This window comes from Nycticebus coucang, chromosome 22 (assembly GCF_027406575.1).
Source record: "Nycticebus coucang isolate mNycCou1 chromosome 22, mNycCou1.pri, whole genome shotgun sequence".
Taxonomy (NCBI): Eukaryota; Metazoa; Chordata; class Mammalia; order Primates; family Lorisidae; genus Nycticebus; species Nycticebus coucang.
Window position 1 is genome coordinate 58259431 of NC_069801.1, and position 14662 is coordinate 58274092.

The window sequence follows — 14662 nt, forward strand, 5'->3', positions numbered from 1 at the left end:
ATCTGTTTGCCTCCATTGCTAAAATAGTCTTTCTAATTTGCAAATCTTACTTTGTATATCTTTTGGTTAAATACCTTTGATGTATTCCCAATCCTTCAAGTAACAATTCAAACAGCTCCCAAGGCTCTCCACTATCTTGCCTTAGCCCTGCCTTCTACATTTCACCTCTAGTTACCATAGTTAGTTAGTTATGTACCACATAACCATAGTTTGGCCACAGACAGACCATGTATAGGATAGTGGTCCCATAAGATTATAATGCTATATTTTTATTGTACTTTTTCTATGTTTAGATACACAAATACTTACCCTTGTATTACAATTGCCCATAGTATTTAGTACAGTAACGCACTGTACAGGTTCATAGGTTAGGCCGTACCACACAGCCTGGTTGAGCTGTAGGCTGTCCTATTCAGGTTTGCACAAGTACATTGTATGATGTTCACACAATGATGAAATCACCTAAAAATGCATTTCTCAGAATGTGCCCCTGTTGTTAAAGGACCAATGACTGTACAAGCTAATCTTTTTTTTTTTTTTTGGTAGAGACAGAGTCTCACTTTATCACCCTCGGTAGAGTGCTGTGGCGTCACAGCTCACAGCAACCTCCAACTCCTGGGCTTAGGCGATTCTCTTGCCTCAGCCTCCCAGTAGCTGGGACTACAGGTGCCCACCACAATGCCGGGCTATTTTTTTGTTGTTGTTGCAGTTCAGTGGGGCCGGGTTTGAACCTGCCACCCTCAGTGTATGGGGCCGGCGCTCTACCCACTGAGTCACAGGCACCGCCCTGTACAAGCTAATCCTAGCTAAGCAACTAGCTAGGATCAAATACATCTCCATTCTTTGGCCCATTGCATACATCGACATCACTGTGTTTTCCTGGAGAGAAATGCCTGTCTCTCTCCCTTGTTCACCTGACAAATGAGTACTTCTGGTCCAACACAAATGTCATTTTTTTCCTTTTTAGGCTTTGTGACTCTCTCTTTCTATGCACCAAGCAAAATGAATCATTCTCCCACTCCTGCCCTTTCTATAGACCTAAGTGGGACGTAGCACTTTCCACATTACATCACATGTATTATTTAGCTTTGGGTGGTGTCCCTCCCATAGGACTGAAAGCTTCTTGGAGGCAGGAATAACATCTGATTCTTCTTTGTGTCTCCACCTCTTAGCACACTCAACGTGTCTAGAACGTGGTACATGTTAAACGGGAATAGTATTGTTATTACAAGTGCTATATGTTGAGTACGCATGATGTGCTAAGTAATTTATACATGTTATCTGAATATCTCCCATTTCTCAGGTGAGATATCTAAACCTACAGCAGTTAAATGATTAGCCTGGAGTCATATGGTAGAAGCAACATTAAAACCTAAGTTGAGGGCGGCGCCTGTGGCTCAGTGAGTAGGGCGCCGGCCCCATATGCCAAGGGTGGTGGGTTCAAGCCCAGCCCTGGCCAAACTGCAACAAAAAAATAGCCGGGTGTTGTGGCGGGCGCCTGTAGTCCCAGCTGCTTGGGAGGCTGAGGCAAGAGAATCGCATAAGCCCAAGAGTTAGAGGTTGCTGTGAGCCGTGTGATGTCATGGCACTCTACCCGAGGGCGGTACAGTGAGACTCTGTCTCTACAAAAAAAACCAAAAAAACCTAAGTTGAAGGCAGCACCTGTGGCTCAGTGGGTAGGGCACTGGCCCCATATACCGAGGGTGGCAGGTTCAAACGCGGCCCTGGCCAAACTGCAACAAAAAATAGCCATGTGTTGTGGCGGGCACCTGTAGTCCCAGCTACTGGGGAGGCTGAGGCAAGAGAATCTCTTAAGCCCAGGAGTTGGAGGTTGCTGTGAGCTGTGTGATGCCACAGTACTCTGCCGAGGGTGAAAAAGTGAGACTCTGTCTTTACAAAAAAATTAAAAAAAAAAACCTAAGTTGAACGCCAAAGCCAATGCTATGTTCTTATTGACTAGGTGGAGATATGAAAGGTCACTTTGGAAATGATGCCAATCTACCACATTAAACCAAGTTAATGAACTACAGACAATGCCCACAAAACTCACCACCTACTGACAAGAATATGGCTACACAACAGCTACACAAAAATGTAATACAAGCTAATACCTCTCATGCTTTTCAAAGGTTCTCGGCTCTTGACAAAACAGCCTTCCTTTTTTACAACAGGCTGTTTTTTTTGCAGTTTTTGGCTGGGGCCAGGCTTGAACCCGCCACCTCCGGTATATAGGGTCAGTGCCCTACTGCTTTGAGCCACAAGCACCGCCCAATAGGTTGATGTCCTATTTTACAGGGCTTCCACAATCCTCTCACAGTCACTCAGCCTAGTACCAGCTGAACTAGGCCTGAGTAGGCCTAGATTGTTTTTGATTACTTAAAAGAATATATTGTGATTATTTTTTTTTCACTTAAGCCACTACATTCCATGTCCTTGGTGAAGTGGTATGACAAGTGAGAATGGATGCTCAGTGGAGGGTGCTGGGATTAAATACTGCAGGCTTTCTACAGCAGAAGAACAAATCTGAATCTACCTGGGGAGTGTGGGGTGGAGACCAGAATGGCACAGCCTGTCTAGTGCCAAGGACACCTCCCAGTAAGGCTGCATTAGCTGGCTAGTTGAAGAGGGCAAGACGGAAGCCAGAAATGTGATTCAAAATAAAATATGAGGTTTCTTTAACCTCCAATTTAACCGCACAAGGTCCTGTTATTAATTAATTAAGTACCTTCAACAAGGACAGTTAAGAGAATCAGACAACGGCCAGTTTGTTTCCTGTTCCTCTTGACTTCTTAGTGCATAATTTTTTCAAGTGAGATAAGTGCAAATTTTCCTGTAACTCAGTTATTCAGAAAAATGTCCTAAGTTACCTACGCGATGCAAAGCAAACGCATTTTTTAGAAAGGACAACAATAAAGAGCAAAAGCCTGGTTAAATAGAAAAAAGATTTCTATTTAAAGAGATAGTCCCTCCCTTCAGAGTTGTCTTGCCCAGCTCTGCACCAATGGCTATTGTGTTGTTTAAAACAAACACAAGAAACGTTGACATTGAAATATCCAGATTACATGGTCTTAAAGAGTCTGGCTTGATGAAACAAGATGAGTCCATGAGATGAAGGACTTAATATTCTAATAATTATCTTTTAAAACCACCCTTTTAAATGTCAAAACTCTTAACAGCTCTTCTCTTGGGGGGACAGAAGGGGAAGGGTTGAAACTTGCAGAGTCTAGGTTCTGCAAGGATATTGACAAATTAGACGCTTGGCAATTAAATTAGAATTTCACTGTATCTCCTGCTTTACAGGATCCGCTTTTTTTCTTGAGGAAGCCCACAATTTTATGTTCAGTCGTCTGCAGAGAATAGAGCCACTGTCTTTTTCTTTTGGAACCTAGAAGAGAAGCTTTATTTCACTGCAAGTTGCCCGTGACACTTTGCACTCTTGATTTAATGCACCAAAGAGGATCTTTAACTCTTGGTCTACACTAGTGCAAATAAAGGTTACAGCTCTCACGAACCATCCTGAACTAGCCTAATAACTCACGAGAGGCTCTGGAAAAAGGAACCAAGAAAGCAGGTGTGCAGGCTTGATTAAAACATGCAAAACCCGTACAACCGCAGGCAAAGGCACTTAAGAGCCTCACATCTGCCCAGTACCGGCGGCGAAGCGGGGGAACTCGCACTGTGCCAAGAACGCGATCCGGAGAGCCGGGCCTAGTCACACAGGGGCTTGCCTTTAGGACGCTGTCCCGACCGGAGCTAGCGCCGAATCGAGGGGCTCCTATTGGCCACGCGCCGTGGGGGAGGAGACGCCTGGCGGGGAGGGAGACGCCAGGAGCGGGAAGGGCGCAAGGCCTTTCCCCTGCCCCCCTCCAGGCCCGCTCCGCAGACTGCAGCGGCCGCCTAGAGCGTGGTTACTATGCAAATTGCAGCAATAGAGGAAATAAACAAGGGGATTGGGATAGGATGGCAGGACTGTGGGAGAACAGCGAGGGGCTGCAGAATGGATTGCAACTTCTGCAAAGTCTCGTACCATCCAAGAGAGACTCTGAGAAGAGAGAGAGAGAGAGAGAGAGAGAATTGCAATTGCAAAAGCCTTCTGATTTGGAGTAAAAAAAAAAAAAAATCTCCAAGAAGCCTGCAATTGGCCAACAGCTTAAAAAAAAATCTCTTCCGGGTTTTCAACGGTTCCAAGTTTATTTAGATATTTTAAAAATGCAAACAAAAAGAGACAGCCAATGAAGCAATTCGTCTGAGCATTCTAAAGTTTCTCACGTACTCTTTTTACGTTGCAATGGTACGTGGTTACATCTTCAACTTTCTATTTTGCGTTTATATGATACGCGTTTTATAAACAATGGTAGAATGATTTTGTTTAATGGCTAACACTGTAAAATTTCTCTAGCTCGCCTATGCACTTCAGTGATTGCTGGGTAAATGTCTATTGTGATGGTTCTGTTTTAAAGATGTAGCTTTGTGGATGGTGTTTTTGCTATATGCATCAGAGACCGGGTTTCCTTTTTTTTTTTTCCGGGGATTTGAAAAAAATTGCTGAGCTTGACATATTTTTTTTTTTTCCTCCTCCTAGCGCTTGCTCTGTTCCAGAAAGGGGTGGGGGGAAATCCTGTACGTGCTCTGTTCTGTAAAAGACGTCTGCCCTCAACAGTCAACCTAACCCGAACAGAAATGTCTGGACCGGGAAAATAATTGACGATTTGATCCTCTAATCAATGGGAGAACATAGGAGATTGACAAAAGCTCTACCCAATCAGGAGAAGGTTTGGGTGTGCAATGGTTCTCAGTAGCCAGAGGGGGCGGGGCAGAGGAGAACTGAAGTTCTCTGCGGCTCTGAAGGGGAAGGTGCAGCTCGAGCTGTCAAAGCTACAAGCTCTTCCGGATTTAGCAAGCACACTAGGAAAGGGTTTTTGAGTTTACGGAAAAAAAAAATAAAAGCTGATCGGAGGATTTTTGCATAAATTGTATGCCCTTTTCCCTTGCCCTTTGGAAAAAGTCAGACAAATTCTGCAAGAGAATAACTTTGCTTGAGTTATTAACTTTGGGTTAGTTATTATTTTTAAACTCAGAGAAGTTGGTAACTATTGTGGAAGGTGAAGTTCAGCTTCTTTAAGAGCTATGTAGCTTACATCTTGCCTCAATTGTGGGACTGCAGTGAGCTTTGGGAAGTAACATATTGCATACTCAGCATTACTGAACTTCTCACTTTGATTATCTTCGCAGCTTTGGCATTTCAAGTACTTTGAAGGAATGAGTGAGCCTCTCTCCTCTTGAACTCTAAACAGCAGTTTCAAGGGAGGGAGAATGTTTCACAGGTGGACGGACAGCTGTTTTATATGTTGGAAAGGAGGAGGGGGAATTCTGCTGTTTAAGTGTTATGGTCAGTAGGAAGTGGGATAAGACTGGCGGAGTTCACATCCCTTCTTGTTACCACAACAACCCCCATGGAGAGGAGTGTGGAAGATTGCTGACTTGTTAACTGTTAGCTGGAGTCTGGCCTCTTGGACAAGTCCTTGATACTAATCCAGTGGAAACCAACTGCAGTAGCTTGTCTTGGAGACAGTAATTGGCAGCCTCTGACTAAAATATATCCATCTCCTCCTCTCTGAGCAGTGTAGACACCTAATTCTGTTGGGAAGTGAGTAGAAAATAATATGGGCTCTTTCCCTTCTTTGGATTAAATTCCCATTGAGCTATTTCTCAAGGCTTTAGGCCTTCCAGTCTAATCTGGTTTGGAAATTCACTTGGATATTCACTTCAGCAACACGATTCAATTTAAGATGATATGCACATAAGAAAAATCTGCACACAAGTGACCACCAGGTCAAAAACTGGAGAAGAAAAATGTTGAAAAAAATTCTAGTTAATAAAGTTAGTCTTCGTAAGAAGTGCAGAGTTTGTGGTGGTGTCACTTAAGAATCCCAGTCCTATGTTCACTGCTCTGGGCATTAAAATGTAAATCATATTAATAAGATCTCCCTATGAAGTAACCTCCAAACGAGAGCTATCCGAGATGTACATATAAGTGAAACCTTATTGACGTAATTTATATATCTAAGAGGATTTCACTAAAGCTGGCAAGGTAACGTTTCTGCAAATAAAACACAGTAAATGCAAGGCTGGGCCCTGTGCCAGAAAGAATATGGATAGCAGAGAGCATGACAGGAGCCTCCTTTGCGCAGAGACAATCCCATTTGAAGACAGCCTCCTACCACTTGCCAAATAAATGACTGAAGCAGTTATTTCCAATAAGGGGTTTATCCTTCCTAAAAATGGGTCATTTATGTGATTGCAGTAAGCTAGTTTTTGTACTTCACCTGTGTTTCCTACACTGCTGTCTTTACTGTTCCTTCTTTCTCCCCCACCCCCCTCCTTCCCTGCTGTCTCTCCAGGGTCTTAGTAACTTTGTCAACTCTAGACAGGATTTACTTTTGCAACTTGGGAAAAGGGGAGAGAGTTGGAAATGTTTCACCCCCAGTCTGCCCTTTGAACAACATCTGTTTCTTTGTGTGTGTGTTTAAATTTATGCTTGTTGGAGAGAAAGTTACCAGAAGCCTTTCTGTAACTGTAACTCTTCTACTGTATTTTTCTCAGCCTTGTGTCCAAAGGCTGTAGCTGGAACTGTGCTTTGTACTGTTTCCTCCGCCCTCCTCCCCCCTGCGGGGGAGGGAGCAGGAGCTGGCGGAGATCGGAGAGAAAGCAGGAGCGGATGTGAAGGGCTTTGGTGCTGAACTTGGATCTAGCCCTTGCCTAGAGGGCGCAAACAATCGTCCCATATCCAAAAGTCTTACGAAGGGCGCCAAAAGTTACTTAAGATAATATTGCTAACCGCAGAAAGCTGGAAATCGCAGGCACATCCATTGCTGCAACAAAAGAAGTTTTAAAAGTAGAAATATCAACATTTAATTACTTCCCCCCCCTTTTTAAAAAGGACGACGATGTGCCAGTCCTTAAAAACAAAACTCTCTTTTTTTCCCCTTGAGTCTCAACAAAAGTAAGAACCTTTGCTATTTTGCAAAGAGGCAGAGGTGAAGTGTTTCTTTTAATACACCAAAAGAAAGATTTTAATCTGCTCTGGAAGGGAGCTTCCCAAGAGTACACACTCCGAACCATTATCTTCTCACTGTGCCTCAGTGACATGTTGGGACCGTCAGCCAGAAACTTCTATCGAGGAAACTTGGAGCGCGTTGAAGTTATAGATCCCAGCAAAGGTTCTCCTGAGCCAGGGATGTTGTCTTTTCCACTAGGGTTAGTTTTAGGGCATTTCTCCCCTTCCGAAGTACAAGAGAATTTAAGGAAAAGCAGTTGTTTAGTTTGGAAAAATAGTCCTTCTTATTAAGGATGGAAATTATTATTTCCCCTCACCTCTTAATAAATAATCTAAACTATTTCCAAGGATATGCACAAGGCGAAAGGTAGCGGGTGTGTGTGTGTAAGGGAGGAGAGAATGGTTTCTCCCGCATTCAGGAATTATTTTAGCAAGAAAGTAACTGGAGTCCAGGCTTAAAACAACTGTACATAGATGCAGAATCATTTCAGAGGGTTTATTTTACTCTTTCTCCAGTAGAATATTTTCTGCCCCTTGGTTAGGGACAAAAAAAAAAAAGGTCTACACGAGAGTGGCCTTCACACATCCCTGAGACGGGAGTGGGCATTCCTGCAGGAATTTCCTCTTCCAGACTCTCTAGCTATGTCACCTCGACCAAGGAGCAAATCCCCTTGTCCGTGTGCCAGTACCTTTCAACGTGATACCCTTCTCTTTCCTTTTGGAATTTTGAGAAGGGTGTCAAATGCAGCAGGCTGCAAACTAACAAGAAGGGCTGGGGGGGGAGGAGATAGAAAAATATGGGATAGGGTTTGGAGGAGGTAGGTACACTTTTTTTTTTTTCCTCCCAGGAGAGAAGAGAGCCTAGAGAGGAAAATATGAGGTTAAAAAAAAAACTGGAAAAGCAGGCTTATTGGCAACTTGCCAAACCCTAAAAACCACCCCCCTTTTCTGCCAAAACAATACTTTAGCAAACCCAAAATAATTGCAGGAAGCTCTTTTCCATTTTAAGAAGTATTACCTGGGGGAGGGATTCTTAAAAGGCGCCCTTCCCGAGGTGTCTCAGACACAGGGACGCTAATGATAGCCTATGTCCAGTTCTGGGCACACGTGTGTGGGTCAGAATATCTCCCTTCCCTAAGGGGACATCCCTTTCACTTTTTTTTCTCCTAAAAAGAAAAAGATGTCACCGCTAAACTACTGTTGTTTCCGAACGTGATAGAACTTTTTGCATGGCGTCCGTGTTCAAACGCACGAGTTGAACAGTCCCGGGAGGGAGAACGCTCATTAATCTCCGCCTTCCTTTCTCCAGCTCCCCCCACCCCCAATCCGGGTGAATCTTCTGTGTGCAATGATTCCCCACCACCCCCGCTCCTGAATACCATAGGACCGAAGCTGCACAAAGTTTGCAGGATTGTGTGCATAATTACCTCTGCCGACGGATCTATTCCCACAGAAAGCTTCGCTGGAGAGATCACAATGCTTTGAGCCTTACCGCATTTCAGAGGGGGAAAAAAAAGTTACCTAGGAGGTCTGATTTTTCAAAATTTGCATACATGCAAATGTGCCGCTCGGCCGCCTCCTGGGTTCCCTGCGTGCCCACCCAGCGGCCCGGGGGTCCGGGGCAACCTGGCAGAGTTGCCCGAGTCCTCCGCCGAGGTCCGCGCAGGTCTGCGGCGGGGGTGGGGGGATGGGGACGAGGAAAAGTAGTTTTGTTTGCTTAAGCACATCCTGTGGCAGCCTATAGCCGCCCGGAGTACAGGCTGTGACTGCTCCTCACTGCGCTACCCAGCACTGCGCCGAGCGCGGAGGGGGCGGGGGCCGGGGAGCAGCGGGAGAGCGAGCGGGCGAGGAGCCGGCGAGGGCGCGAGCGGCCGCGGAGACTCGGGACCCGGCGGGCCGCGCGGCGCCGCAGCCGCCCCCTCCCCCAGCGCCCCCCCGCGGCGGGCGGCGGCCGAGCCGTGCGGTGCAGCGCGGAGGCGCAGGCGGCGGGCGCGCGGGCAGCTCGCGGGCACCCGGCCGGGCGGCGCGGGAGCGGGAAACGGTGCGCTATGCCTTTAACGCCCGCGTGCCGGAGACATGTATAGTGGAGTGTAGGGAAACTCTAGGCGGGGTTAAAGTTCAGCGCATGGAGCGGCAGTAGCGCTGGCTGGCTGCAGTTGAGCCGAGTTGGAAATGTGAACGCAAGAAGCAGGCTTGATTTTTTTTTTCTCCCCCTCTTCTCTCTCTCTCTCCCTTTCTCCCTCTTTCTCCTCTCTCACCCACACTCACGCACACCTCCACACCGCACACCCAGACGCACACGCACACCCCGGCGCCCGGCAGTTATGTATTCTCCGCTCTGTCTCACCCAGGTAAGCAGCTGTTCGGATGCGGGGGCTGGGGGCCCGGGTGGCGGGGGCAGGTCTGGGCCGGGCAGGGGGCTCCGGGCACCGTCGTGCCGGTGGGGCCCGGGGCATGTGTCTCGGTGTGTGCCCGGGTCTGCTCGTGTTCTGTGTGTGTGTGTGCGCGCGTGTGCCCGCAAAGGGGGTGGGGGGAGAAATACAGCTTTAAGAAAGTAACTTTGTTTCCATGCGGGTGCATTTCTCTTGCACGGCCATTTGTGTGGGCACATGGCTAATGGCGCCCTCTTATTAATGCGTTAATTAATATCTGGGCGACGGACTGCGGAACGGCGGTGTTCGGGGCCGCCCCGCACGTGTTTCGGCGGGGTTGCAGCCCATGACACGCTGAAATCTGGACTCAGCGTTTCTGCCCCGGAGTGCAGGGTTCCTGTCGTCCTGCGGCGCCCGGGGCGGGGAGCCCCCAGCGCGCCCCGCACGCTCGGGCCGCCTGCAGCCCCCGGGTGCGGGGAGACCTGGTGCCTGCGCCCACGGCCCGCTCCCCGGAGCCCGCGCCGCCGCAGCCCCTCGCCGCTCCCCCAACTCTTACTTTTGTTTATTGTTTGTCAGCCTTCGGGGTCCGGTCGCGGGAGGGACGCGAGCCCCCGTCCCGGCCCCGGCCCGGAGAGCGCCCCTGGGACGGAGGCAGGCGGCGGCGAGACCGGCGGAGCGGGCTGCGGGGACGCGCGTGCCCCCGCGCCGGCCGGGTGGAGCCTGCGTCCTCGCCGCCCGCCGCCGGCCCCCTCGCTCGCTCTCCCCGAGTGAAAGTTTCGGGGCCGGGACGAGCCCCCGCTGCGCAGGGCGGCGAGCGGCGGAGGCCGCGGCCGGGGAGCTCCGGGCCGAGAGGGGCTCCCGGCCGCGCGCCCGAGCGGCGGCCCAGGCCGGACGCGGCTCCCCCCGCCGCCGCCACCGCCACCGCCGCCGCCACCGCGCGACTCGGGCCGCTCTGCGCGCAGGACTGGGGCAACTTTTCCGCCGACACAACTCGGCGGAGAGTGGGGCTCCCGCACCCTGTGCCCCTCCTGTCGGTGCCTTCCCGGTCCATCCCTTGTCAGCACCACCCCCAGGCAGAATATTGCTCCTTCGCCACTCCAAATCTGGCCTCTTTTGAATGCATTATTTATTTTCTTTGACTAAAAGGCATGAAGTCGAAGTGATTTTGCGGAATTTTTTTTTTTTTTTTTTTTGGCAAAAAGTGTGAACCAGCATTTTGCTTTGGTACGTCGCGATCTGACCGTGAACCACCTTCGTGACGATGTAGGCTTCAAATAAAATGTTTATTCACCACTGCCTCAACAAAAAGGCTGCCACTTCGTGCTTTCGTTTAGCAGGAGATAACGGTTTAACCGGAATACTTTCCGGGAGGCTAAAAACTATCGGTCGTCGTCTCTCTGCTGTCCAGATTCTGGATTTATTTCTCACATGACAGCCCTTCTTACTGCAATATCTAACAGTCATAATACCAGCGACTTCATCTCAGAAGACTCTTAAATGCATCTTTTATGTTGAAATGGTCTGTTTGGGATTTAGGCCTAACAGTAATAATGGATAGCAGTTGCTTTTTGTTATTGTAAAAGTTTTTTTTTTTTTCCCTAACAAACTTCCAAAGTTCCTTATTTTTAGTAACTTGTGGAAGTAAGGAATGAAACTTTTCCAACCACTTCTGGCAAGATTCACAATTGCATATGGATAAGATGCAAAGTGTAAGATAATCTGAATGAATTACGGAATACAGTGAAAATGCTGAGATTCAGAGGCTGAAGTTCTAGCTGGCAGAAGTTTGCAACATGTAGGACTTGTAGATAATACCATTTTGCTGCAGTAGCGGGAAAGGGCCCTAACAGATATATTGGGGTTTTCTCAAGTGTGCTCTGAAAAGATAAATGTATATTTTGGGACTGTACATACGTGAGGATACCTGTGTATCCATGGAGGCCCAGGGCATAGTCAGGTATTCAATAAAGTTGGCTTCTCTTGGTTCAAAAGCTATTACCACATTAAGAGCATTTTGGGGGTTCCCCCCCTTTCCCCCCTCCTTCATATTTGGCAGTGTTGATGAATGCATTCACCAGGCCTTCTTCTGAAAACACCACAAAGAGAAACGCTTATTTAGTGTAACAGTTTGTGAACAAAATGTACAATGAATAGTGAATGAGGGCCCATATATTTTATGGGTTCTTCTTTTAAAAATTGATTTACAATTTATTTAACTTACTGAAATATTTATAATGCTTTAGAGCCAGTTTTAGAAAGAAAAACTTAGGTAGTTTATTGCTCATTAAAGAAAAGATCTGGTAAGAACAGCGATAAAAAAGTCTTCTACATGAAAGAATAAACTCCATTTAACTTGTATGCAATTTTAAAAAACTTTACCAAGAAAAGGCTAGACATCTTGTTTTAATCCAGGATGAGCCTATCAACCAAATCAGGTACTGGCCATCTGATGAGATCCTAGCAGAATGTTATAGGTAAACATTTAAAAGAAGTAGTTTCTAGAAATATTAGCATTCAGGGGTTCTTAAACTTGGCTTACTTTCAAACAGATCAGTGTTTTAAGATGCTGATTCAAAGTAATACCACTTTGGAAGTAGGTTTTCAGGTTTAATTTTGTTGTTGGCCTATAATTTTCTCACCAAGTACATATGTAAAATAATCTTTGTTTTCCCTTGAATATTTTGAAATATTACATAGCTTATGGTGATAGGTTCAGGAACATGATTTATGAAGGTTTGCTATCTTTTTTTTTTTTTTTTTTAGCTCCTCAGTTATTCTGTCATGGACATTTCTTACAAGCTAATCCTATTCTTTAGTTTTGATATTTTGGAATATTTTTAATCACGAATTGAGAAAAATAGAAAAACCCTACCACTTTAATTGTAGATGTAAGTTATTAAAATATTGTGTACTTTTATTGGCACATTCTTGAAACCTTTAGGGAGTAATACGTTTTAAATACTTTTGAGGCAACATTGGGGGCTTAGATTCTTCTTATTGACTAGTCGACATAGTTGGACTTGTTTAAGGATTTTTATGGTGAGATATATGGGCATTTGGTTGGCAGGTAAACAGAATTCTTTTGAACACAAATGCATGCAGTTCGAAGTTTTTTAAGAAGCATATTGGGAGTATCTTTGAACACTTTTGCTATTCTAGAATGTTTATTTTAAATGTTTATTAACATTAATCAAGCTTTTAAGTAAGATAACATTTTAACATAGATGTGAATTGTTTGGAGCTAAGTTATCCTTTGTATTGTGAAATGTGGCTGAGACTGAATCTTTTTTTGGTGAAAGCTCACTTTATAGTTTAAGGTAGTCTCCAAAAGTTCTTTGCATAATACCACAAAGCTTTGGTCTCCAGCATGTACTGTATATATAAGAAAATCGGTCAATGTGAAGTTCTGTTTCAAACCTAAAATTTATGTATTTTAGGGCATTTCAAGGATGAGCTCAGAATTTAGAAATGTTTAAATGCTTTGTGTCTTGGCGTATACCTTCCCAGATTAACTGTGACTTGCCATTTTCCTCTTTTAAAGTATTGGAATAAGAAATATTCTGAAATGTCAAAAATACAAAAAATTTTAATGGTTTATGGTAAGGAATAATATAATTCTTATATTTTTCTCTATTCTCCCTCCATGTAAATAAGGCATACGTGTTACGAAAACTGACTACCTCTCTCTTGGATTCTTTTATTGAAAAAGGGCAGTTTCAAAGCTAAATTTGAAATACAGAACCTGAAATTTGTGCAGAAAGGATGGAAAACATCAATTATGGAAGTGATTTATTATGTGTTATATTATTGTATACTTTTAAAAACTCAGTCATATGTGCTGTTTAAATGATTGATTATAATTTACAAAATTTTAGTGGCCTTGATTACTAAAATATTTTACCAATTTTAACCCTCTTAGTTTACATTTGAACGTTAAAAAAATTTAATAATTATTTTAACAGTAAGAATATTTTGGACATTATAGTTATGTGTGCCTTGAAAGGATGTAAACACACCGAAACAGAATGCATATTTTATAAAATTTGTCTGCTCTACAACCTTTATCAAAAAGTCATCAAACACCTCTTTGGTTTTCTCATCCTCATTTACTTGAAAGTAAATAATCTATCTTTTGGAGGGGGAGTTAGGTGGCAGGAGTTACATAACATTAACCTGGATTAGTTAATCAAAAGTTGTATGTACTACAAAAGCCTTGTAGAGGTTAAGTTTAATTTTTTTATTTTTATATTTATATTTCCCAAGAAAATGTCACATATAACAATCAAATACTTTGAGTAAAATAAGAAGAAAAATTTAAATATTTTCAATTTTAACATTACTTGAATTTTGATAGGCAATCATGAGAGTTTCCCTGGTATCTTAAAAACATGGAATATACCAGGTTTTTCTGTGAGAAAAAAACCCTAACATACTATTTTTAAAAGGTTAAATAATCTGGTTTTAGGCTTGATTATTAGGAAGGCATTTCACAATCATATCAGTAAATTAAATGTGCTCAGTTGTAACTGTGTTGTCACAGTGACGCATTCTGTTTACTGTCTGGCATGTTCGCTTTTCTTTCTTTTTTTTTTTGTTTCATTCCTGTAGTATCAGCAATTGTGTCTTGGACATATATATATATACACACACACACACACATATATATATTTTTTAGCCTAATAAATATCAGATTCATCTCTTCTTTTGTATACGGATGTGCAAAATTTTTCTAAGTTTCTGCCTAAAAAAATTTTGTATAAATATACTATTTAAAGGAGGAATAAAGGTACTACCCACATGAATAGCAAGCAGATCAGAGTCAGCATGGACTATTTGTAGAGGGAAAGCCTTTGTTTTCATTGATTGTGGAGATGATTTTTGCTCCTAGACTTCCATAAACATTGACTGGCATCTAGATGTTCAGGATTTGCCAATCTGGCGGCTGGGCCCTGGCTGTACTACAAGTGGTGAGGTCAAGGCTGGGACAAAATTAGATATGCTTTCCTTGAAATAGGGTTAAGATTATATATTGTTATAAGCATTTGGATAAATTACACTTACTATGTAAGGCACTGAGGAACTAGGCCTGACCCCAGCGGAAGCGGGTGTACTTTGGTGAACACATCAAAACCTTTTTTTTTATAATTTTAGCCATTTTTTTCTTTCTGATCATGAGCAAGGATACCCATAGTTTCTCTTCCCCCACCTGAGCCCTCCTATGGGAATTCTGTGC

At 44.4% G+C, this 14662-nt stretch overlaps 1 protein-coding gene across 6 annotated transcripts in view; it reads left to right on the forward strand.

Annotated features, from left to right (window-relative positions):
• The first annotated feature begins 8526 nt into the window (after positions 1–8526).
• NFIA (nuclear factor I A) overlaps positions 8527–14662 on the forward strand; it is a 406685-nt gene continuing 400549 nt past the window's right edge. For 3 of the 6 annotated variants that reach the window (XM_053576702.1, XM_053576703.1, XM_053576704.1), the window contains exon 1: positions 8527–9408. In XM_053576702.1, coding sequence (XP_053432677.1) covers positions 9382–9408 — 27 coding nt within the window. In that variant the 5' untranslated portion in view covers positions 8527–9381. The remainder of the gene's footprint in view (positions 9409–14662) is intronic. The other 3 variants (XM_053576699.1, XM_053576701.1, XM_053576700.1) reach the window with 1 other exon arrangement.